The sequence below is a fragment of the Microplitis demolitor genome, chromosome 8 (assembly GCF_026212275.2).
Source record: "Microplitis demolitor isolate Queensland-Clemson2020A chromosome 8, iyMicDemo2.1a, whole genome shotgun sequence".
Classification (NCBI taxonomy): Eukaryota; Metazoa; Arthropoda; class Insecta; order Hymenoptera; family Braconidae; genus Microplitis; species Microplitis demolitor.
Window position 1 is genome coordinate 3,887,403 of NC_068552.1, and position 26,335 is coordinate 3,913,737.

The following is a 26,335-nucleotide window of genomic DNA, read 5'->3' on the forward strand; positions in this document are numbered from 1 at the left end:
GAGCTCAATTCTTTAGCATGATATTAACATTATCATAAAAGCTGAGTTTTAAGCAGATAAAAATATTTCCAATTGAACGTGATCGTATGAGTAGCAGTGCAGCCGCGATTATCCTTCATATTCGTTAGGTCTTGGTTTCGAATCCCGGCGTCAGCAGATTATTTTTCGAATTCTTTGGCAGTTTCCATTTTTCAGTACATCATTCGTATTTATTGTTCACATAAAATAATTATAATTATTAATCATATACTAATGAGTCAAAGATTCTAATTATTCAATTCGAATTTCGAATCACAGTACGATTCTATTCAAACGCTTTTCGCACAAATATAATTGTTATTATTCATAATTTATATATTATCTTTTTTTATCTTACAATAAAATATTTTTTACTGAAAAATTATTTGTGGAATTCTTAAATTTCTAATTTTCTTTGATCATGGCGGCGATTTCTAATTAATGGCCCTCTTTTCCCTTCTTTTCCTTTACCAATTGTACGCGATACGAAAAGAGTCTTTCTCACTCCACAAATTTGGGCTCTGGAGGCATATTTTATCTCTTTAAAAAGATTATTTGAATCTAAACTTGGTAAAAGCGGATAAAGTTACCAAGTTTAGGTTAAAATCACCTTTTTGTTGTACGGATTTTCTTATTCTAGAAAGATGATTTGAGCTTCCTTGCCCTCGTGTAGGATTTGGAGGCTCAAACCACTTTTTTGAACTTTGACTCGAGAAAGCATCCGGAAAAAAATCTCAGAAACAGTGATTTTCCAAATTTTTGTTGATAATATTATTTAAACGAATAAACTGATCCGGGAAAAATGAAGTAAATTCATATTTTTTTAATATTTCATCGCCTATATGTTTCGAACTAATCAACCTTTTTTATGTTTGAGGTGGCATTGGACGCAGTTTTTTAGCCTCTAACGCAAAAAAATTTTCAGAATCAATCAGTTTAGCAATTTTTGAGTTTTTTAGAAAAAATAAATGGTTTTGAATTCTTTCGACAACAATATCTCTTGAACAATTAATTGAATTTTAATGGTTGAGGTGGCTTATAGGGTTTTAGAGCTGCTTAGATTTTAAAATCAATCGATAGAGTATATCAAAAATTATCCAAACAAAACATTTTTAAAAAAATTTTATTTTTAGCCTAACTTGAACTTTTGTGCTAACTGTGTACCGATCATGCTCAATTTCTTGCACACTCGAGCTAGGAATTGATAAGCCGCTTCGAATGCCGCCTCAAAGGTCTAAAGCGGTTGATCCCTCTAAAAGTTATAAACTATTTATGTACATACATACGTACGCACATTAGGCTGTATCAACAAATATTACTAGGATACCATAAAAATTACCCTATTATAACGACAGCTTTTAATTTTAATATTAAGGGGTGCCTCATCGCGATTTTCTATTTCCCATTTGTTTAACATGGGAAAATTTTGTTTTTAAAGATTGGAATTTTCTCACCCATTAATAAATCGAAGTATCAGAAAAATCAACGAAAATTTCTGTTGGAAGTTGAAGGTTCTATAAAAAAGGTCTCTTATTATTTTACGATAAATATAATTTTTCAAAAGTTATTCACGGTCAAAGTTTGATTTATAGTAAATTTTAGCACTATTCGACTTTTTCGGCGAAACTATCAGACTTATCGTAAAATGTTATAGGACTTTTTTTGTAGACAATTTTATTCTTTACAAATTATCTTGAATCAAGTTTTTCGAAATTTCGCATTTTTTTCTAGTTATTTTCATTATAATGTCAAGATCTTGAAATCGATCCGAACACAATTTTTTAAAGAAGCTTTACATTAAAATAAAAATAACTAGAAAACAATGCGGAATTTCGAAATACTTTATCAGAGATGATTTGTAAGAAAGAACATTATCTACAAAAAAGGTCCTATAACATTTTACGATAAGTCTGATTTATTTGCCGAAGAAGTCGAATAGTGGTAAAATTTACTATAAATCAAACTTTGACCTTGAATAACTTTTGAAAAATTAAATTTATCAAAAAATGATAAGAAACCTTATTTGTAGAGCGTTCAATTCTCAACAGAAATATTCATTGATTTTCCTGATACTCTGATTCGCTAATGAGTGATAAAATTCCAAATGTTAGAAAACAAAAAAATTTCCTATGTTAATCAAATGAGAAACAGAAAATCGCGATGAGGCACCCCTAAATGTATAGTCGATTTTTTTAATACAGCCTAACGTACATACACAAATATTTACACTTGAACGTTATCTTGAAATTAGCCAGAATAGCTTCCTAGGACCTCAAAGCGTTGAGATCCGTTCAAAACTCGGTTTTTGAAAATCAGAGCAAAACCAATAACTTCCCTTTTTTTTTTAAATTTCCAATTTTCTTAGCGGGAAGTTAAAAATTTACAAATTATTAGTTGCAATAGGTTTATAATCAATTTAGTTTAAGCAAAAATTGGAAATTAATTTTAAATCAATGAGGTTCCAAGTAAATTCTAGGTCAGTGAAATCTGCGAATCGCGGATGATTTGCACCAAGACTCACTTGATGTTCTGTCCCGCATTCTTTATTCTTCTATGTGACAATTCAATGAAGGTCATGAAGATTCGAGTTTCTCCGAAACTCATATATATACATATATAGACCTACATGTATACATATGTGAATTCATGACCTTGATCTCACAATTAATGTTGGCAGATGGTAAAAAGGAGCAAATTGAGGCCGTGAATTTGGAGCTGGTATCAATGAGACCTTATACAGGAAATAATTTGCAAACTAAGGGACAAGAAGCTTGCGAATTACCAAGTGATCCGTATGAAGAATATTTTGTGCCTGTTAATGAACATCGAAAGTATATCAGGTATCATGAATTAGTAATTAATTATTTTATTAATTTAATCATTTTTATTTGAAATAAAATATCATTTATTATTTTTACTATTGTCTTGGCCTTTGTCGCATTCCTCACGAATGAAATTATTTATGATATGACTATCACACTATTCATAACGCACACCTCACATAGATATGCACAAGATTTAAAACTCAAAATTCTTCTTATGTATAATAGTAAAAAATAAGAACAAAAAAAAAATTGAAAGGAAAGATGAAAAAAAAACCAAATAAATAAAACTGAAACACGAAGCCAGTTATTCTTCATATTCAAGTTATCATTTTTTTTCATCATCAATCTTCACCATTGTTCATCCAATAAAAATTTAATGTTCAAGTCAAGGCGACTAAAAAAAAAATAAATAAATAAAAATAAAAAATTATTTTTTTTTAAACAAAAAAACCAAGAATAATTTTCATCTAAAGTCTGGTTGAAGAAAATTTGTTGTTATGATTCCCCAAAAAATTAGCAGCAGTCCAAGAGCGGAGATCGAAACAACCGTGGCTGGTGTCCGATTTGATTTGGGACCGGGTGTTGGCCGCGAAGGACTTAGCCTCCGAGATCCAACCGCTGGACTTGTCGACTACTCCCATTGGCTTAATGCCTTAAGGTACATCAAAGGAGTGCTTTGAGTTGACGAACAACCTGGAGAGAACGATGAGTCAAGCGACACTAACCCCTCCCGCTTTCAAATATATATAAATATCATGATGAAAGGGTTGATGCACGTAGAAAATAAAAAAATAAAATAATATCAGCCCACTAAGAAGGATTGTTATCCTCTCACGAAAAAAAGCCCGCACATTTAGGTGTATGATAACCCTGGGAAGCTTTTAATGAAGTACCTAACCCTCCTTAAGATTTATATAATAGTTCAAAAGCTGTACAGATACTGCTTTCAATATAATACTTCAAATAATAATCATTAAAATGACAATATTCTTGAACTCAATTGTTTTTATAATGGTATTTTTGTGTTTCAGAGGAGAAAAACTTTATGTTACCAAGGACAAAAGAACCAAAAGTTCTTACTGGCGACGAATAGCTTGCTGGACTTTTGGATTAATTGTATTAGCACTTGCATTAGTAATTGCTATTTTAGCAGGAAGTAAGCTTACATTATGATAAGGTTTATTTATTACAAAATAAAATAATATGTTAAATTAAAAGTTAAATAATCTTTTAGCTGGGGTGATTTTAACGCAAGAAGCTACGCAACCACTGGATAATGATCACCAGCGGTCACTAGATGATGTTAACACTGCCGGAAGTAAAGAATTTATAAAGAATCCACCAGCTAGTCCACCACCGGAAACATCTACTTTCCCACCATGGCAAACAACCGACGAGAGTATGCTAAAAACAGTACCTGAAGCGGTTGAAGGAAGTATCTGGCTAGATAATCTTATTTGGAATGATGACCTAATGGATGCTAAGTCGAGAGTTTATCGAAGTACAGCTATGGAGATTGAAAACAGTTTGAGAGATATGATACTTCCGGTTGGCTCGATAACTATTGTCAAAGTGTATAATATTACTAGTAATGGTCAAGTAATGTTTAGAATTGGTTATCCACCGACACCGACTCCAGAGATGCTTCAAGAAAGTATTGAGAAAAAGCTTAGAGAAAATAATAACATGATTGGAAAGTATCATCTCACAAGAATGAACGTTAAACGTTTAGTCGATGAATGTCAATATGGTTATTTGAATTGTTCCGGAATTTGTAAATTTGATTATATTCGTGCTGTATTCAGCTGTGAAGAAGATTACTTGAGTGATATTAGTCTTGATGCTGAAGACCCTAATTTAACATCTCTTGAAGATATGGTTCAAGGTCGAGGACGTATTCCTGAGCATTCATTTGAATCTGAAGATCATGATCATTGGATGCATCATCATTACCATGAACATGTAGGATCAGTTACAGAAATAAATATTAATAATACCGTAAATCGACCTCAATTTGAATCTACACTTCAAACAGGTACAGAACCAAAGTTACAGTCTGAACCTGTAGCTGAACCTACTCCTGAACCTTCAGCAGAACCTAAGCCTGAGCCTGAATCTAATACAACTTTTGAGACTATTTTTGAACTTAATGCGGAAACAAAAGCAGAGCCAGAACCTATTGCCGATGCTACTGCAGAACCAAAAGTAGAACCAGAGCCTACTACAGAACTAAAAGCAAAGCCAGAGCCTTTTGCTGAACCTACTGCAGAACCAAAACTAGAACCTGAGCCTACTGCCGAACCAAAAGCAGAGCCAGAGCCTATTTCTGAACCTACTGCAGAACCAAAAGTAAAACCAGAGTCTACTGCCGAACCACAAGCAGAGCCAGAGCCAACTGCCGAACTAAACACAGAGTCCGAACCTACTGCCGAACCAACAGTTGAGTCAGAACCTGTTGTCGAACCTACTGCGGAACCAAAAGCAGAGCCAACTGCCGAACTAAAAGTAGAGCCAGAGCCCGATCCCGAACCTACTGCCGAACCAAAAGCAGAGCCTATTGCCGATCCTACTGCAGAGCCAGAACCTATTGCCGAACCTACTGTGGAGCCAGAGTCTCTTCCTGAACCAATTGCCAAATCTACCGAAGAACCAAAAGCAAAACCTGAGCCAATTGCTGAATCTGAACCCTCTGCAGAGCCACAAGCAGAGCCTGAATCAATCACTGAACCCGAGCCTACTATGGAACAAAAAGCAGAGCTTGAGCCTATTTCAGAATCAATAGCAGTATTCGAACCTGTCCCAGAACCAAAATCAGAATCTGAGTTTAAAGCAGCATCTGACATTCTTAATGAACCCACAGAAGAATCTAAATTAGAGTCTAAACCTGAGAATCCTTTAGAAACAACAGCTGCACCTGAACCAATAACAAATCCACCATTAGACAATAATGCTTTTTCAGAACCAACACCTGAACTAAAGACAGAGTCCGATTTAAGACCAGAAACTCAATTTGAAGAAGGATTAAAACCTGATACTGAAGCTCCAAGAGAACCTAAACTCGAATTGGAAGTAAAAACTGAGCCTACAATAAATCCTACATTAAAACCTGATTTTCCTAAAGTTACTGACCGTTTAAATCCCAACTTAAAATCTTTTGAATCTTCCACAACCCAATTACCAATTGATTCTAGATTTAACGTTGATTCAAACCCAGAACCACTTCCAGTTATACCTTTATCAACATCGATAAATGATAATTCATTAATGGATGTTTCAAAAGAAATTCCTGAAATGTTGCCTACTGCAATACCTAAAATAAGCGATATACAGTCAGATGATCCTTATCATCGTCATCAAACTGACGACAAATCTTCTGAAAGTACAACATTGATAGAAGTCGAAAATGAAGATAGCACTATGAATCCTACAATGAAATCATCTGAGTTTGAGGAAATTAAATTTTCAACAATTATGGAACAAAACTCAACAACCATACCGAATATTTCTGAAACTCATTTTACAGATTTAACAACAATTATGCCTGAAACAAAGACTCAATATTTTAATAATTCAAATGCCTTAGATCAAGTATCTAATTCAGGTTTTCCAAAAGTACCACAAGAGATAATTGAAAATATCGAACCTTTAAATGATTCAGTAAATAACGCTACACCACCGTATAGGAAAGAAAATAATCAAACAATAATTTCGCAATTAACTCCCGAACGAATAGATCCGTATATGCTTATTAAAAATTCATTAGAAGCAAATAAATTAAATGAAAATTTCAGTAGCACAACTATTTCATCAAATAGTCAACCATTAGCTATGTCGAACAGAACTACTGAAAAGAGAATTGGAGAAGTTACAATAACGTATGAGAAAGATAAAAATCATGAAGTAATGTCACCATTTTTACCAGAAATAATTATCGAAAAAGATGCATCAAAAAAAGCACCGAGATTAGATAAAGATGAGCAACATTATCCAAATCCATTTGAGCCAAATGTAGAGGATGTAATTGTGCATAATCTTGACTCCAAAACTGACACGCTAATAACATTAAATTATGACGTGAACGGAACTGAATTCACAGACTTAGTCAACAAATTCAATGTATCCCACGGTGCTCAACAGACTGAAACGAGTCACAAAGAGGATGCTAGTATAGTTGACATGATGACCACTATGACAACTACATTATTGAATACACAGATAAACTTAGCAATGACTAAGAAGCCGGTCGTTGATGCCGAAGACCTTGAGATACGACACATGGATGGTATGATTACAAGTAAAGTTATGAATGACATGCACATTGAACAAAGTAATAATTCAAATGCTAATGATGATAAATCACAAGAAAATTATGATAAAGTTATGAATGATCCTGTAAGTGTGACAGTAATTCCACGAGAAAATGAAAAATTATACGGAGGAATAATAAATAGTCAATCAACCGATTTTGATGAGTCAAAATCTATAACAGCAATTGATAAAAATCAAGATTCATCAGATTCACACAATAAATTTGATGAAAATGCCGTAGAAGATCAGTATAATGATATTATAGAGGAGAGAATTTCGAAGAAAATTGAAAGTAACGATTCAAAATTATCGAATAAAAATTTATTACCCGTAGAGCCGAATGTGAAGTCAACGACAGTAAAGAATGAAAAAACTACCTTAACAATGGATGATAATACTACTTCAGATTTTATCAATGATTTAAATAATGTAAAAACGACACTAAAAGTAACATCGGAAAAACCAGTAAAAGATAAAACAGATGATAATAATAAATTTACAACTGAAATTCCAATAATGCCTGTAGAGATTCAACAAGATATTTCAACAACTGAAATAATAGAGAAAATTGAATCAACAATGATTAGCAATTTAGATAATATTAGAACTAATGTAGCAGAAATAACTACACCAATGTCATTTGTTGAGTCAAAAATTACTACTATTCAAGCTCCAATTATGCCAAAAGAGTTTATGACTACGGAAATTAGTTTGCCTGAAAAAATACCGCTAACTAGTTTCCCATCAGAATCTATGGGATCAACAACTGAAAATCTTATTTCACGACAAGATAGTGAACCAACAACGGAGTCTCCAAAAGTTTCTACTATTGGTTTTGAAGATATAAAACCCGTTTCGGAATTAATTTTTGATGATCCAGAGCCAGATATATTTGATCATACTAAATTTTTCACAACAACTGAATCAGCATTAGTGGATCAAACACTTATGGATCAATCAGTATCTGACGATCTTTCAGAAGAATTATTAAAAATAATACCTTTAGATATTGATGACGTAAAAGAAAAAACATCAACGGAAACTACTGAAATTTCAGCAATAATTAAAATTATAAATACAACAGATATTTCAACATCAACTGTTGAGCAGAATATGTCATCTGTACCAAGACTAAAAATCATTGAAATCACTTCCGCTTCTCAGCAGCCAAAAAATTGGAATCATAGTTTAATTATACATAATACCACTAGTGTCCCTCAAAATCATCAAACAGAACAAATGAATTCACGAATAAATAATATTGCAAGCGTTCATCCAAGTCCGGATGCCATTCCAGTTTACGAAGCAGTTGAAGAGGATGAAGAAAATCCTATGATAATACCTTTCAATAGAATGAAAAATATTATTCCATTACCCAACACAACAATCCGATCAAAAGAAGAAGAAGAACAACAACAAAGTGAAAACGTAAATAAAGATATTACAACTACTGGTATAATGTCAACTACAGTTGCAACAATAAAAACAATGAGTCCAGATGAAAAATCAACGATCGCGTTTAAATTTTCAAAATGTAATATCGGACAATTTCAATGTGTTAATGGAACATCGCGAGATGGAGCATATTGTGTAAATTTATCATCGAAATGTGATTCTGAAAATGACTGTTCAGATGGGTCTGATGAATTAAATTGTGAAGATGAAGGTTGTCCAGGTAATTTCCAATGTAAAAGTGGGCAATGTCTAGGTAGACATCTTGTTTGTAATGGAATTGTTGATTGTGATGACGGTAGTGATGAAGTTAACTGTAAAGACTGGGTTTGTCATTTTGATGAATTTAAATGTCCAAATGGAAGATGTATTCCAGATCTTTGGCGCTGTAATGGACGACCAGACTGTGAAGATCACAGAGACGAATATTCATGCTCAAAAAGTTGCGGTAATGATGAGTATTTATGTCCTAGTGAAAACTGGTGTATTCCTCAAACATGGCGCTGTAATGGTGTACCAGAATGCGCAAATGGTGAAGACGAAAAACTTTGCGACTGTTCATTAGATCAATTCAAATGTCAAACTGGTGGTTGTGTTGCTTTAGAGCAAGTTTGCGATGGTATTGAACATTGTCCTGATCGTTCAGATGAATGGGATTGTTTATTAACTAATACAACAAATTTAAATCAATCAAATTCAGATGATAGTGAACGGCAAGTACCAATTGGACAGCCTATGCTATTAAAAATTAAGAAATTCGACAATAAATATTATTCAATTTGTGGAGATAATTGGACTAAAAATCACAGCGATTTATACTGTAAATTACTTGGATACTTTGGCTCGGAAACAACAGAAACTATTGAAATAAATGATTATGAAAAAATTTTACGATTGAAAGAATTGAAAGAAAATCATAATCAAGACACGATGAATCTTATTGCTGATTTGGAATTATCAGATCACTGTGCATCCAAACAATTTGTAAAGGTTTCGTGCCAAGAGTTTTCTTGTGGATCTTTAGACAATGAAGGGCCAACGGCTCGATTAGTTGGTGGTACAACAGCGGGTGAAGGACAATGGTCAAGTGTTGCATTATTAAAAGAAACTAAAAGTGGTACTGCATGTACCGCAAGTGTTCTAGGCCCAATGCATGCCTTGGCCAGTTACTCTTGTATTCATAAGTAAGTTTATAATATTAATCTCTATTTTATAATTCAGATATATGTAATTAATAGCATGAGATAATAAACATTAATTTTATTTTTTTCCAGATACAGGCAAAGTAACAATTGGGAAATATTTACTGGTCGTGATCTTCAAAAATCAACTCAAGTTAAAAATATAATTCCGTATCCGCAAGTTAAATATAATCAATTTTTGTACAATGATGATATTGCTTTAATTCAACTTGAAGAACCACTCGTATTTTCAAGAAATGTATCTGCTGTTTGTGTACCCAATCAACAATTTCAGGTAAAAATAGTTCAATTAACCTTGATTAACTCTGATTGAAAATAAAAAAATATATTATTTTCTGATTGAATATAATAGAAAAATTCGATCAGATTCAATCGAAAAAAAAGTCTTATTTTCTGATTGAAATCTAATCGGTTAATCAGAGTACTATCGAAAACATTCAGATTGATCAATTGACTTTTAATCAGATTCAATTGGAGTTTTTAATCAGGAAAATTAATAAAATAAATGTTTAAAATTTATTTAGATACCTAATGGATTATTGTTATTACTATTTTAGCCTAGAGCTTTATGTGTTACTGCTGGCTGGGGATTCCCATTAAATGGTGAAATAAATTTGAAACTTAAATTTTTACCTATACCAATTTACAATACTCAAGAATGTAATGCAACTAGTCATTACGCTGGATTTATAACTAAAAGCAATATTTGCGCTGGATTTACTGGTGCTGACAAGGGAACATGTTATGTAAGATTTCATTTATTTACTTCTAAGAGCATTCTTAGACCGTGTCCCCACTTTTTAAAAATATACGATAACTTTCAAGTGTCATAACCGTAGTAAAATTTTATTAATTAATTGAAAAAAAAGTTAAAAACTTAATTGAAATAAGGAAAACGCAGTCGCATTTTCACCGAGACATAGATTTTAAAAAAAATTACTTATAGTTTTGTTATTCATTAGAAATTAAATGAAATTTGTTGAATAAATTTTAGCCTAAAAAATTTGAAAATCAAATTATAAAATTGACATGAAGATTTTACTGAAATTTATTTAATAAATTTCGTTCAACTCCCAATTGATATCAACTGTAAGTAATTTATTTTTAAAACTATAGCTCAGAAAAATTGCTACTATGTTGTCTTCTTATCACTCAATACTTTAATTTTCAACTTCCCGCTAAGAAAATCAAAGATTTTCGAAAAATTCAGGAAGTTGTTTTCGACCCGATTTTCGAGAATCGAAATTTCATCAAATGTCGACGTTTTGAGGTCCTAGGAAACTAGTCTGACCATTTTCAGAATGATGACCGCGCACGTGTGTGTGTGTGTGTGTGTGTGTGTGTGTGTGTGTGTGTGTGTGTGTGTGTGTGTGTGTGTGTGTGTGTGTGTGTGTGTGTGTGTGTGTGTGTGTGTGTGTGTGTGTGTGTGTGTGTGTGTGTGTGTGTGTGTGTGTGTGTGTGTGTGTAAACTTTTTATAACGTTTTAATCGATTATCCGATTTAGATGTTTTTTGCGGTGATTAAAAGAGATTATTAGCTGTTAACTTTCCTGAAAATTTTAGATCATTCTGTCAAATAGACTCAGAGAAAATTGAAAAATACGAAAAAAAAATTTTTTTTTTGTAGATTTTTGGAAATTTCTCATGAACGACTTGGTGAATCAATTCCAAAATCTAATCAACTCTAAAACTTTGTTTAACGAGTCGATTGCCGCAAGAACCATCTTTATCAGTACATTCGTTCGAGATAAATCGTTGGAGAAAGAAATCATAAAAAACGATTTTTATCGAATATCTGTGAAATGACTCAATTACTCAATCCTAAAATCTAGTCAGCTCTAGAACTCCGAAAAATGCATCGATTGCAGCCTCAATTATCTCAATCGGTTAATCCGTTCAAGAGATATCGTAAGAGAAAGAAATACTAAAAAACCGTTTTTTCGCGAATATGTTTGAAACGACTGAACCAATCATTTTCCAAAATTTGATCAGCTTTAGAATTCAATAAAACACGCCGATTGCTTCATTAAACGTCAAAATTGATTAATTATTAGTTCAAAAGATATCGACGGTGAAACGTTTAAAGAATAACATTTTGTCACTTTTTTCGGATAGATCCCCGCACGAAAAAATCTATATCCCGACAAAATAGTATATATCCGGCTTATATCTTTAGTATTGTCGTATGTATGCTCTTTTGCCGGCATATATTCTCGGATATATCTTTTTCCGCGTGGATCTTAATATAATGGACTGAAATGTTTTAAAACTTATACCTACTCTTTATGTTTTTTGTCCCTCTCAATTACTACCTAGTGCAATGCAACTTGTTCTTTAGTTTAAGTAATATTATCGGCAAAAAATTAAATAAAGACCGTTTTTAACGATTTTCTCTGATATTATATATATCAGCGCTCTAATCTGAGCTCAAAACTCATCCAAACCCTTATTTTGATTACTTACATTGATTTCTGCCTGAATACATTTCTTTACTGAATATCATTGTAAATAAAAATTTAAAAAACGCTTGTTTATTAATTGTTTTCGATTCTTAAATTTTTTTACTTTAAGATAAAATTTTCTTATAATAATGACAGTTGAAAATCATTGAAAATTTTTAAAAAGTGAGAGGCACTATTTGAGAATGGCTTTCATTCTACAATTCATAATAAAAAATTTAATTTTTATTTAATTAACATTCTATTATTTTTAGAATGACGAAGGTGCACCATTGATGTGCGCTAGTGAAACTGGACGTTGGGAATTACAAGGTTTACTTAGCCATCATAGCAGATGCTCAAGAGATCATCCAGCTATTTATTCAAGTCTCAGTCCAACAATCTCTTGGTTACAGCATTCGATTCCTGCTCTTCAGAATCGAATTTTATAATAAAATTTTTTTAAAATTATTATTTAATTTAAAAGCAGCAACTAATGCTTGTTTCTGTTTTAATTTTAAAGAATCAAATTGTTATTAATTAACGAAACAAAATAATTATTCCTTTTATGTCTTCCTCATAAAATAAATTCTTCATAAATGAAGAATATGTAAATATTGTAAAAAGTTAATTGTTCAATAAGATTGCAGTTTTTTTTAATGCATATATAATTATCGGGACCATTTATTTAGGTATTTGAGTACAGGTTTATTACCGTTACTCTAATCTATAACAATTAGTATGTATATATAAATAAGAATTAAAAATTTTTTTATATTTTTGAACATTGATATGAAATTTATTTTTATTAATTACATTGTTAAACAAAAAATTTAATAAATTTATATATAATAGAAATATTATTAATAAATATTATTATAGTAATACAGATAATCGAGTGCCTTATTTAATTTACTTTTATGATAATTAAATATAATTATTTAGTTAATGTAAAAAGTTTATATTATATATAAAAACATTAATGACACTGGATTAACAAATTATATAAGAAACAATAAATATAAAAAAAAATTACAGTTGCAATTTTTTATTTATCAAATTATAGAATAAGAATAATAATAAACATTTTATTAACTAGACTATACCCTATTCAAATTAAATAGCATACAATTTTTTTTTTTCAACATTAAAATTTATTCATTAAGATTGCGAAGTCATTTTTCTATTTTTTAATATTTCTATTGTTTTAAAGTTTATTAATTTTATAATATCTGTATTCTCAACTGGTTTTAATCGTCAATGCGTTTTTTAGGGGCGGCTGCAATTTCAGCAGCAGTGATAGCAGCATCTAAACTAATTAATGATTTAGAAATAATGTCAATAATATTATTATATTTAGAAAATACTTTGTGAATAGAATGATTAATTTCGTTAGATTCTTCATAAAAATTTAAATAATTAACAGTTAAATGTTCTAATTTTGGTGTTAATTCTGGTACATTTTGTATTTTATTTATTTCTAAAGCAGGCATCAATTTTTGAACTTTATTAAATAATTCGAGATTTTTTTTAATCTCACTTTCCATAGCTATTATAATTTCAAGTTTAGCTTCAACATTCAAATCATCATTGTCATAAGATGTATCCAATAATTCATTTAGTTGAGGAAGTCTTTTAACAAGTGCATTTGTTCTTTCACGACCAGATAATGCTGATGAAATAAGAGTGTTTGCATGAAGTATATTGTCAACAATTGAAGTCTCAGGAAGTGTTGCATCAACTGCTGGTACGGCTGATCCGTAAATTCGATTTTCTAATTCTGTTATTCTTTCTTCTAATATGTCAATTGCAACCATTTTTGTTTATTATTTTTCTAAAAATAAGTGATAAGTTGATTATTAATTAAATTATTGTTTTTAATTTATTTAAAGTCTTCTGAGTTATCGTTGATTTTTTATTTAGACTATTTAAAATTTACATAACATGAGTTATCCAAAATGATAAATCTTTATTTTAAAGTAAGTCTTAGATTTTAAAAGATTTTTTCAAGCTAGTTTCCCAATTATAACGTATGAAAATTATTTTGTTAAATTAATTTACAAGGCTAAATGTAAAAAAACAATACAAAAATCTTGGGGACAAAAATTTTGCTCTAAAAAATTCCAAAAATGTTGATTATGTGAAACTTTTAAATTCAAGACAATGTACTACTTCGAGTGGAACTCTTAAAAGTTCAAAGAGAACAATGCTACTTTGACTTTAATATACATTTAATTTTTTCATCATTCTCAGAATTTCTTTTTAAATTTATGCACGGTCAGAAAAATTTCAAGAATTGTCAATTTTTAACACTGATATAAATAAAAGTAGACTAGTATGTAAAATTTTATGATCCTGAAGTTAACAGACAATTAACAATTTTCGGATTTTTGAAATGATAATTTATCATGTTAAAGAACATTTTATTTAAATGTGTGTCAATAACTAGGCTCAATTTTATAGGTATGTCACAGTTATTGACTCTCAAATTCAATCATGATTTTCAATTTTGCTGATAATTCATTTGCTTACTGAATATTTATATCAATATTTTATAATGACCCCGAAAGTAGCAGATATTCGACGAAAAATTAGTTTAGCGAGAGATATCTAGGCTAATAATAAAGTTACCATAAATTTGAAAGTTGCCACTTGTTCATTGGCTCGAGATCTTTAAGTAGTGGATTACAAAAAAAATTTTTTTTTAGTAGAAAAGTTTTATGATGAAAATTAATTTTGAGATGGCTCTCCAAAAATTACAAATTATTAAAAATAAATTTTTACTTATTAACCTTAGAGTATTTACGATGATTTAAATGTGGTTCCGGTAAAATTTTCGAAATTTCATTCAGAATTTTTGGCGATGAATATCCGTCTTAAAAATCACTTAAAAAAAAAAAAGAAATTTAAGGATTTATTATAAATCTACATGTGGAGATTTTTTTTTTTAATTGTTTGGATTGGGATATCAGCTAAGAAAAATTTTCTTTTCTTCCAATTCAAAGTTCTACATTAAATGCTCAAAGGTTTATGTGAACTCTTTTTTTTTTTTTTTAATTGTTTTTAATATATATGGGTCATTCTACCAAATAAAGTTATTTTTACGGGGCGACCCTCATCGATTTGATTCAAACTTTGTGAAGTCTTTCCATATATTTAAAAAAAAATTCTCCGAAAATTTGAGCTTTTAATATGCAGCAATTTCAACGTTATGATTTTTTGAAATTTTTAAAAATTTTTGTTTTCTTTTTTCATTACTTTTTTTGAAGGAAACAATTTTTTTAAAAAAATGAGCACATAATCAGGGTGGCCACAAAGAAATGGTTTCAAAATTCCCTGATATTTCCCGGTTTTCCAGTGAAGTTTTTCACATTTTTCCCTGAATTAGAAATTTTATTCGTATTATTTAGATATTCAAAGTTTTTATTATATTTTCATTTCCAATAATTAAATTTGATGATAAAATCATACGAGAAACATAAAAATGGCAGTAAAATAATTTAATATTGCGTACGTGTAAGTTAAAATATTTAACAGGAAATTTTATGATTCAAATGAATTCAGAATACACTGGTTACAAAAATTAAAGGATACTAAAAAAAATTTCAAATTTTTTAATAAGTTTCAACAATATGTAACTCTATGAAAAATGGTCTTACAACAAAAATGAAAAGGCAAACTGTAGCTTCAAGTGTCTACTTTCTGATCTGGTCTTTGAATTTTTTTATATACACGGTTCCGGAGCAATTAAAAATCAATCATAGTTATCAAGAAAAATTTATTCAAGCTCGAAGACCGTTTTTAAGACGGGCAAAAACTTGGTAAACTTTCCGGAGCCGCACAAAATAAAAAAAATTTTAAGACCAGATCAGAAAACTAGATACTTGAAGCTACAATTTGCCGTTTTTGTTTTTATCGTACGATCATTTTCCTTCGAGTTTCAACCTGTTGAAAATTACTAAAAAAAATTAAAAATTTTTTTCATATTCCTCAATTTTTTCAGCGTATTATTGAAAATTTTTTAAATTTTGAACTGTTGCAATTTGATACCCGGATATTTTTCAAAATTCCCTGATATTTCCATGATATTTCCCGATCGTATTAAATTCCCTGATAATTCCCGATATTCCCGATTTGTGGCCACCCTGTTTATAATCTATTGATTGTTAAAATATCAAAAAATTATCAGACTTTGACTAACTTCAGGATCATGAAATATTTGAGTGTCAGAAACGTCAGAAGCTCCAAATAATTATTTTGTGCTGATGACTTCTAAAAATTCTAAACTCGTTTATTATATAAAATACTATTTATTCAAAGTTAATTTTATACTAGTTATCATAGAAACTCAGCTGTCACTTTTAAAGTGTGAGAAACAGGGCCCTTTACCTTCGGGTCTTTCATAATTTCCATCAGTTATTGTTAGACTTTACATTATTTATCAAAATACATAATGACCAAAAAAATTTTGTTTCAGATGTTACGAATTTATAGGATATCAAATTAGCGCAACATTATTTAAACATCAATCGGCTATAATTTAAGAATGTTATTGAATTATCGATTAGATAATCACGAACGTTATGTATGTTTGATCTTACTTTCTATAAAGCACATGAAAGTTAAGACATCTGAGCAAAAAGATAAAAAAAAAAAAAAATCCTGTGAACAGTAATTGAAATTTTAATTTTAAAATAAAGATTGAAGCTACTATAAAAATATTCTGAACTTTTAAACTCTTATAAATTAATATAATTCATGTTCGTTAAGTAAAATTAAAAATAAATAAATTAATCATTGCATTATGTAAACAAATCAAATCAAATTTTAGTAAATATTTTGACAATTGTCACCATCTTTGCCAACTTTATAATTATCTATCGTCTATTTATGAAAAACTTTTTTAAAAAATAATTTATTATAAGTATATTTAAAAATAATAATAAAATCAATAATTACCTTTCTTTCTAACAGATGAAATAATTTATATTCTTGATTTAACAATTCAATCAACTGACAAAAATTATTTGCAATCTGATCAAATTGACTGACACCATTGACACCTGACAATAGGTTATGAAATAATAATAAGTTTAATTTTATCCGATGATACAATCAATAGGAGAAAAATATAAACAATAGATGGAGCTCCAGGTCAACTCCAGGTTCATCATCGACCTAGCAATTTAATTTTTCGCGCCAATTTATTTTAAACGTATGAAAAAAGAAGAAAAGATCATTCGGCATCCGAAAAAAAAGTATTTATTTACTTTCAAGTTTTAAGGTAAGATTAAATTTAAAAAATTTTGTATATATTTCGAGTTCAAAAACTTTCAAGGATACTATAAATGGAATGAAATTAGTTACAACCTCTTGAATTAAGATGTTAGGATTTGAAAAGTGTTACATGGCAATAAACTTAATTAAAGCAGTCTCACGAATTTTGGGGAATTATGAGAACAAATACAACAGCTTATTTTCAATAAACGAATGAATAGGTAATTTTTGTTTAAAAAAAGTTATTATTTACGAATTTTTCAAAAATCTTCGAAATTCTTAGTGGCAAGTTAAAAATCTGAAAAGCGGTTGACCTGTAGGATAAACTCAAAACTTACCGCTGTTTCCGAGCTCAGAGAGCTCGAAAACGTTATTATTTCTAAACTCTTGAGCTCTTCGAGTTAATAATCAACGCTTGAAAAAGTTGATCTTTTTAATTAAATATCTTTTTAATTAGTCGAGCACAACGGGTTTTTTTTTTGGTTTCAATAATTTATGAAGATTTAAACTTTAATTTAAATAGTTTTTTTTTAATTTCCACCGACTAGTTTTGGAGAAATCTATGAAAACATATTATCCATCTACCGTTTTACCATAAAGCCAATGTTAAGTATACCTACTTTTGAAGTCATTTATTTATTTAAATAATCGGACAACCCTCCCTAAAATTTTCAGAATTTTTTTAGACTTAGTTCAACTTCATATAAGAAAAAAAAATTAAGCCTTTTATTCATAATTCCCTTGATGTTCGTACTACCTTATAAAAAACGCTTGGATCAAAAAATCTAATTCGCTGAAAAAAAAAATCATCTTTGTCCAACAATATCTTTGGGATAAATCGACTGATTTGTACGTGCTTTGTGGCGATCGAAAGTCTTTTTTTTTGGCTTAGCTATGATTTAATTTTCAAGCGAATCGGTTGAGCGGTGTACGAGTTAACATTTCGACCGATCGACTTTAAAAACTAATATCTAAGTCTTGATGAGCCTTTTCTTTCGATTGCCGATTGCCGCCAAGTACGTTCAAATCGGTTGATTCGTTTCAATGATGTCGTACGTCAAAATTTATAATAGTTTTTATATTTATAAAAATATAAAAAATATATATTTATATTTATAAATAAACAGTCGCGAAAAAGAGGCAAACTGAATTTTTCGATCGTAAAGCACTCTCTAATGCTTCGCATTAAGAGTCGTGCAAAATTTTTAATAGTTTAGTTTACAAACACAGACACACACACGCACAGGGGCATCGATGCGGAAATAGAATAGCTTCCTGGGACTAGGACCTCAAAACATCGAGATCCGTTGAAAACTCAATTTTCGAAAATCAGACCGAAAACAATAACTTCCCTCTTATTAAAAATTAAAAATTTTCATAGCAGGAAGTTAATGAATCTAGAATAATTCTTTATATTTTAGGAATAATATCACAATCCTAAATGATAAATTCAAATAATAATTATTAGCTTGATATAATTTAGTCATACCTTTGTTTCTAGATGATTTGAAAGTTTGAAGACAATCAGCAATTCCCGGATTTTTCTGCTTAACAAATCAGTTACTAAAAAAATAAATAAAAATATGCACATGTAGAAAATTTAAAAAGTTATAAATGGAATTTTTTAAACATTTTTTTTTTTATAATCTATCGATTGTTAAAATACCAAAAAAATTTTCAGACGTCTGCTAACTTCAGGATCGTGATCTTAAAGTTAGCAGACAATTAGTAATTTTCAGATTTTTTTTTTTTATTAAATCAATTACAAAAAAACAAAAACTAACAATATGCACTTGTAGAAAATTAAAAAAAACTATAAGTGCAATTTTTTCAAATATTTTTTTTTTTTATAATTTTATGTTTAAACAAAAATCAAAAAATTATTAGACGTCGGCTACCTTCAGTATCATTCAGGATCATTGTTGCTGGAGGTTAAGTACGAAAAACAAATTTACTGACTTTTTTTCCTGCCCATAATAGTAAATACTTCAATTATTTTTTATTTTTACAAACTAGCTAAAAAATGTATATTTAATAGTATGATTACTTTTAATTAATAAAATAAAACAAACTTACATTGAATTTTTTTCAAGTTGATCAGACAGTATGTCACTACCGCGTTTCGACGCCATTTGCTTTGTTTACCGCGCAAAAATACCAGCTTAATAATATTTAAAGAAATATGAAATTAAAAATTATTTAATCCTATTTTGTTACCGCTCAGATTTTAATTAAATAAGTTTAAGTATTTTAAACAATTATTTGAATAAAAGTTTAAAAAAAAAATAAAAATAATTATTGCGAACTAACAACTAACGTCTCTTTCCAACAACCGATAATTTACTTACTGAGATTTGAACATTTTCTTGTTCTCAATCTCATATTTCATTTTACACATATATACACATACCAAGTTAGATATGCATGTGTATATAATTACATGTAAGAGTAATATAAGGATAAGAATAATAGTAATAAAAATAATAATAATAAAGATAGTTTCTATATTTATACGAAACACTAAAAGAGTAGGGATTAAAAGAGAAGTGGAATGAGAATTTTAATAATAGTAACCAGTGAATTTTGCATTATAGTTTCAAACTTCAATGAATGTGTTCATCTCTCGGCGTTGTTTTCTCGCGACAATTCTTAAACCAGACATATCTCCATCTCCAACATTTTAATAAGAAAGAAAAAATAAAACATCACCATCATACCAAAAAAGGAAACAATAATTGTATGGTAATAATTTAAAAAAAAAAAAAAAAAAAAAAAAAAAAAAAAAAAAAAAGGATAAACGAAGAGAAAAAAAAATCTTTAATTAAAAGTAATAATGGGTAAAAATGGGAAAAGGATTAATTGTAAATAATTTAAGTGATCTAATGGTTTTTATAACAGAGCACACACATGATAAAACATCAATGATGGAAACTCGTATCCGTAGCAATCGGTTACGGAGTGTAATTGGAATTTGTATTTTACTTGCTCTCACTGGCATAGTGTATCTTGGTTATTTTTGTCCGGACCATGTGTGTGCATTAACTAATCGTGATATTAAGGAATCAACAAGATTATCTGAAGGATTAATACCTGGTACAGGATTAAGTTCATTATCTTCATCTTCTCCATTGGAAGCTTATAAAAATTCATTATTTATTCATCCATCATTTAAATTACAAAGTGTTCAAAGTAGTCTTGGGTATGATGATATTTTAAACAATGATACCTTTCAATTTGATATAAATGCTCATGATGTTATTGTCTTTCTCCATATACAAAAAACAGGTGAGTATTTTTATTTTATTTATATTCATGTACGTGATGAAATTAATAGAGTGATATTTATGATAGATGTTGGTTGTTTTTAATTAAAAATAATATTAATAATTTAATAATTGTGATTTTAAAGGAGGAACATTGTTTGGGAAACATCTGGTGAGAGATTTAGATCTTCAAAGACCGTGCTCGTGTCAGAGAAGAAAAAAACGTTGCTTTTGTTTTCGACCAAATCGTGATGAGAACTGGTTGTTTTCGCGTTATTCAACTGGTTGGAAATGTGGTTTACATGCTGATTGGACGGAACTAACAAATTGTGTTGATTATGAGTTAAATAAAATAGAGGGTGATGGTATAAAACGTAGATACTTTTATATAACTATAATTCGTGATCCTGTTGCGAGATATTTGTCGGAATTCCGACACGTTCAAAGAGGTGCTACATGGCGTGGGGCAAGGCACTGGTGTGGTGGAAATGTCGCTAATATACCACAATGCTATTCTGGCCCAACTTGGCAAGGAGTTACGCTGGAACAAGTAATCATTTATTTATTATGAATTATTTATGCTTAATTTATGAGTACGACTAAAAAGGTTTCGTCATTTTAATTTACATTAACATAATACATTTTTTTTTTATTTTGTCTCGTCGAGTAGTTTAAAAATTAGCTTGTGTATTATGTAAATTAATTTATTTTTTTAGTTGTATTTTATTAACTCATTAAAACAAATTAAGTACAATATTATAGATAGTGTAACCTAAAAGTTTTTAAATTTTAATATTTTTATTACAAAATAATTTCTTTTTTTTTTTTAAATAAATTTTTAATAAAAAATAAAGTAGGGTTTTAAAAATTCATTTGAGTAAATTTTTTAAATGAAAGTTTATAAATATAATCGTGTAAAAGAGGTTTCGAAAGCGTTCGCTATGCTGAAGTACAATTTGTGAAAATACAATTTCAAAAAAATGATTGATTAAAAACTTTTTTTTTTACCGTTTTTTTAAATGAAAAAACATTTAAAATCAGAGTTGCAAACAAAAATATAAAAACTGGCATCTTATAAACTCTTTATGCTCGAAAACAAAGTTAAGAATTGAGCCCTTTGAAAACGGAGTAAAAATAATTGATATAAGAGTCAAAAAAAGTTTTAAATCAATCTTTTTTATTTTTTATATTTTAATAAATTCAAAAAAGTTGGTCATTGTCTCACACTTTTAAGTTCAACACAGCAAACACTTTTTGAATAAATTTTTTTTTTATACGGTAAATAAAAAATTTGATAATTATAATAATAAATATATTTCTTTTTATTGTAAATTATAAAAAATATAATATTTAAATGAATTTTTTTTTTACAGTTTATGGCTTGTCCAACAAATTTAGGAAATAATCGTCAAACGAGAATGCTCGCAGATTTATCACTTATTGGATGTTATAATTCATCACTGTCGAATGCAGAAAAAGATAATCTTATGTTAGAAAGTGCTAAACGTAATTTACATTTCATGCCATTTTTCATGTTAACTGAGTATCAAAAAGTACGTAAACTTGAATATTTATTATAATTTAAAGATTATTCAAAATAAATATCTCAATGAATCATTGTTAATATATATTATCAGAGATACTCATTGAATAAATATTTATGACATTTGATATTTATCAAATAAACGTGAGCTTCTTCTTGTAAAAACCCCGATTGTTTACCTAAAAAACATGACCGTATGCCATACAAAATTAATCGTACCATAATAACTTGCTCTCACTCAAATAAATTCACATATGTAACATAAACTATCGCGTCGTCTAAATATTATCATCATGATTTTTAAACTGACTATCAGTTTATTAATCAGTTAAGTTTAAGTAGGTTTCATGAAATTTTATTTGTTCAATAAATCGGATAACTTATATTATAGAATTATTTATTTATTAATGAATGAACTAATGATTAGATAAGATTTTTTTTTTTTATAAATCTATTAAAAATAAATATGATAATACTAAAATATTCCATGTTATAGTTATTTTTATTAACTATCTTTATTTATTCATTGAATATAATGATAAATTTATTTTTCATTCTCCGAATAACTAATAAAATTTAATTAATTTTAATTGACTAATAAATATGCTAGATTTTTTTTCGTATGTTATATTTTTTTCATATATATTTTGATAAAGTTTGCTAAGAATTATTCCATTTAAACTTTTGCCACCGGGTCATTTTCTGTAAATTGAATATCATTGTATTCTGTTCGGGAATTACTTGAGCGCTTCAAGACTTTTATTTGTTCATTAAATTTGAGTTTTTGATGAAAAATTCTTGAAACATTTATTGATGCTTAAAACTATTTTCAAAATGTTTAGTAGTAGTTAACCCAATTAAATAATTTTTTGTAAAATTAATTTTGATATGAAAATTATCTTATTATTTTGAAATATTTTCATAAATACTGATAATGATACAATGCAATTATGAGACATTTAATATCGTACATATTATTCTAGGCATGAAATGAATGACTTGATAATTATAATGTATTTTTTAATTATTAAATTTTAATTAATTAAATCTTAATGGCCACGTAGGGACCAGATGATCCTACGCAATGGTGAACTTTATATTTTTTAAAAGTTCTAACTTTTTTATTGACCCTCTGTCAAATTATATTTATTTATATAATAATTTGCTGGGAGATATTAAAAATATAAAAATTTATATTTACTTTCATGCGAAAAGTCACTTGTTAAATTTATTTTTGTTAAAAGTATTTTTTTTATAACTAAAAAATAAATTATATATTTTTATAAAAATGTTTAAATGATATTTCTGTAAGATATTAAGTCGAGATATTTATTAGTTTTATTTCTATAGTTGACCAAAGATGCTGGAGTCTCATAAACTTTTTATGATCGTTGAGAGTTAAATTATTGGATATTGATTATTAATTTTAAAAAAATGATTGTGTTTATAGGTTGGACAATATTCTTTCGAAGAAACGTTTGGAATGCGATTTGCAGTGGCATTTGAGCAACATAATGCAACATTAAGTGCCGCGACAATGGCAACATTAACGCCAGAACAAAAAGAACAGGTACGAAAGCTCAATAAACTTGATCTTCAACTATATGAATATGCCAAAGATCTTGTTTTTGAACGATTCAGACGTTTAAGAGATCGTGACCCATATTTTATCCACCGATTTCAACATCTCGGTGAGTTGTCATTGCGTCAAAGTGCGACTGAATTTAATTGGGATTCAGTTATTGAAGATACAACTGATAACGATTGAATTATTTTTAAAATGACGCTTGTTAAATTAAAAAAAAATAATAATTTTAATATTTTAAGTGCAGAATTCTCAAATATCTCAGGGAACTGCCCCCATCACATTATAGCGTGATAGGATTTTTTTCTCGTGTCATTTACCAAAAGTTTCATCGTTTTAACCAAAGAGAATTCTCGATAATTATTTATTTATAATTCATAACAAAGTAATTGGATCACTATTAAATAAATATAAGATTCTACATTGAATTTATATATTCATATATAAAAGTATTCTACTCAGTTTAACGATTAAAAAAAAAGTACTTTTAATTGCTTTATTACTCCAAATTATCAATGTATGTGATGTATAAAAAAATTTGATATTTTAGAGTTAAAATTTTTAATAGCAAATGTACTTTGACATTTAAATAATTTACAAATGTTAGGGTGATCTAAAAAATTTTTTAGTTTAAGACATTCTAATTAAAAACCGTTGCCAAAAATCAACTCGATAAAAAATTTTCAAGGGATCGCCCACGAATTTAATTCTACTAATATTTAAGGATCGCTCGAAAACGGCCAAAAAACAGAACGCAGAATTATTCAAAATTCATGAGCGACCCTTTAAAAATTTTTTGTTGAGCTGATTTTTGGAAAGGATTCATAAAATGTTTTAAACTAATAAACTTTCATACGAGACACGAAAAAAAAAATAATAATCAGTTTTTTGCACCACCCTAATGAGTATAAATTATTTTAGAGACGATAAACAAACTGTATAAAAAATTGCTTAGTAAAAATGTTTTTAATGAAAATATTCCGTATAAAGATATTTGACAATAGATCAAATTTAAAAATTAAGATTTTTTTTTTATGTTAAACATATTGAGGTGACAGTATGTAAGAGTAAATAAATTTAGCGTAGAGTTCTATATCTGCGTTAAATTTTATAAAACAAATTAATCATGAAAAGAAAAAAAAATTTTTTTATACTAAGCTTTTATTTTGCGTAGAGAATTTTTGTTTAAGTTGATAAACGGAAATGGTTATTATAGATAAGCAAGGCTACATTTATTTTCGGCTTCAAAATATATTTTGTGGATTCAAAGATTTTATTTAATTTATTTAAATTGAAAGTAAGTTAAGCAAAGCTTTTTTTAACATTTTTTTAATATTTCGTTCTAGGCTTTTATTTTGATTTAGACAACAACGAATGAAAAAAATAAAAAATAAATTTTTTAAATGCCATAAAAAAATATTTTTACAAATTAAAATATGTCGAGTCTCACTTCTGTATAATTATCACTAAAAATAATCCTCCTTAAAAAAAAAATTAATATTGATTAACTGTTTATAGATTTTTTTAAATTTTATTAATCATCATTTTAAAAATTTATCTATCAAAGTTTTTTGGCTGTATACGCATATATTAACTTACATATCTGTGTTTTTTAATTATATAAGTATCATAATTAGTAATAGTTGTCCTCTGCCATTTCAAAGAATTAATTTAGATAAAATTAATTAAGTATGTACACTATTATTTATTATATAATTATTTTAGCCTCGTTTATTGAGGCACACGAAAAAAAAAAAGCTCAAATCATACTTAATTCAGTTATCTTAAATTTATGGTGAGAATGATAAAAAATAATAGTTAGTATTATAAATCATGACTAAAAATTTTATTTTTTAATTATCAATATTCGTTATAAATTAAATGGAAAAATTTAAAACACATATCTTCTTTTTATGACTTGATAATTTAACAAAAATAAGTTTTTTTAAAATCATCTTTAATAATTTTTGATTATCAAAATTATTTTTAAAAATCTTTATAAAAGAGTAAGACGTTAACGTTAGATTAGTACTGCCATTTTTATTAAAATTATTAATATATTATGATCTATTGATAACAATTATTATTAATTTTTAATACAGAAATAGTAATGAACAAAACTTTATTAATTTAATGAAATTAAATAATGTTAAATATTATTATTATTATTTGATTGCAAAATCAATAATAATAAAATTGTGTTTTACAAAACACGTAAGCAATACGCGAATTGTTTATTCTGATCTGATATTAGTATTCATGAAAGATTCCATACCGGAAGTTAAGAGAAATACAGACTATCTTAGCGTTAATATTTATAAGTTTCTTTTTTTTTAACTTCAAAAAATAGTAATAATTGTTATGCTATTAAATTTAATTGATTCGTCATAAAAAAAAAAATTTGTTTTTACAAGCGATAAAATAC

General features: G+C 28.3%; 3 protein-coding genes across 6 annotated transcripts in view; 2 read left to right on the forward strand and 1 right to left on the reverse strand.

Moving 5' to 3' along the window:
• The window catches only part of LOC103577281 (uncharacterized), a 32,141-nt gene extending 19,141 nt beyond the window's left edge, over window positions 1-13,000 (forward strand). Inside the window, exons 3-8 of the mRNA XM_008557854.2 lie at window positions 2,696-2,858; window positions 3,875-3,999; window positions 4,078-9,787; window positions 9,878-10,079; window positions 10,363-10,551; window positions 12,518-13,000. Of these exons, the coding sequence (XP_008556076.1) occupies window positions 2,696-2,858; window positions 3,875-3,999; window positions 4,078-9,787; window positions 9,878-10,079; window positions 10,363-10,551; window positions 12,518-12,694 (6,566 nt within the window). The 3' untranslated portion in view covers window positions 12,695-13,000. The remainder of the gene's footprint in view (window positions 1-2,695; window positions 2,859-3,874; window positions 4,000-4,077; window positions 9,788-9,877; window positions 10,080-10,362; window positions 10,552-12,517) is intronic.
• Window positions 13,001-13,120: 120 nt separating this feature from the next.
• LOC103577282 (uncharacterized) lies at window positions 13,121-19,646 on the reverse strand. 4 transcript variants are annotated; one of them, XM_053741120.1, is made up of 5 exons: window positions 19,596-19,646; window positions 19,009-19,082; window positions 17,202-17,305; window positions 15,035-15,128; window positions 13,121-14,076 (listed from the first exon to the last, which is right to left on the reverse strand). In XM_053741120.1, the coding sequence occupies exon 5, from the start codon at window positions 14,057-14,059 to the stop codon at window positions 13,493-13,495; it is 567 nt and encodes a 188-aa protein (XP_053597095.1). In that variant the 5' UTR covers window positions 14,060-14,076; window positions 15,035-15,128; window positions 17,202-17,305; window positions 19,009-19,082; window positions 19,596-19,646; the 3' UTR covers window positions 13,121-13,492. The 4 variants fall into 4 exon arrangements, with proteins under 4 accessions (XP_053597095.1, XP_008556079.1, XP_008556078.1 ...); XM_008557857.3 differs by lacking the exon at window positions 15,035-15,128 and adding an exon at window positions 19,418-19,486 and having other exon boundaries at window positions 13,124-14,076; window positions 19,596-19,614; XM_008557856.2 differs by lacking the exon at window positions 15,035-15,128 and having other exon boundaries at window positions 13,124-14,076.
• Window positions 19,647-20,045: 399 nt separating this feature from the next.
• On the forward strand, window positions 20,046-25,586 carry LOC103577283 (heparan-sulfate 6-O-sulfotransferase 2). Its single transcript, XM_008557860.3, has 4 exons — window positions 20,046-20,804; window positions 20,929-21,332; window positions 22,156-22,335; window positions 23,776-25,586. The coding sequence occupies exons 1-4, from the start codon at window positions 20,363-20,365 to the stop codon at window positions 24,091-24,093; spliced, it is 1,344 nt and encodes a 447-aa protein (XP_008556082.1). The 5' UTR covers window positions 20,046-20,362; the 3' UTR covers window positions 24,094-25,586.
• Window positions 25,587-26,335: the final 749 nt, after the last annotated feature.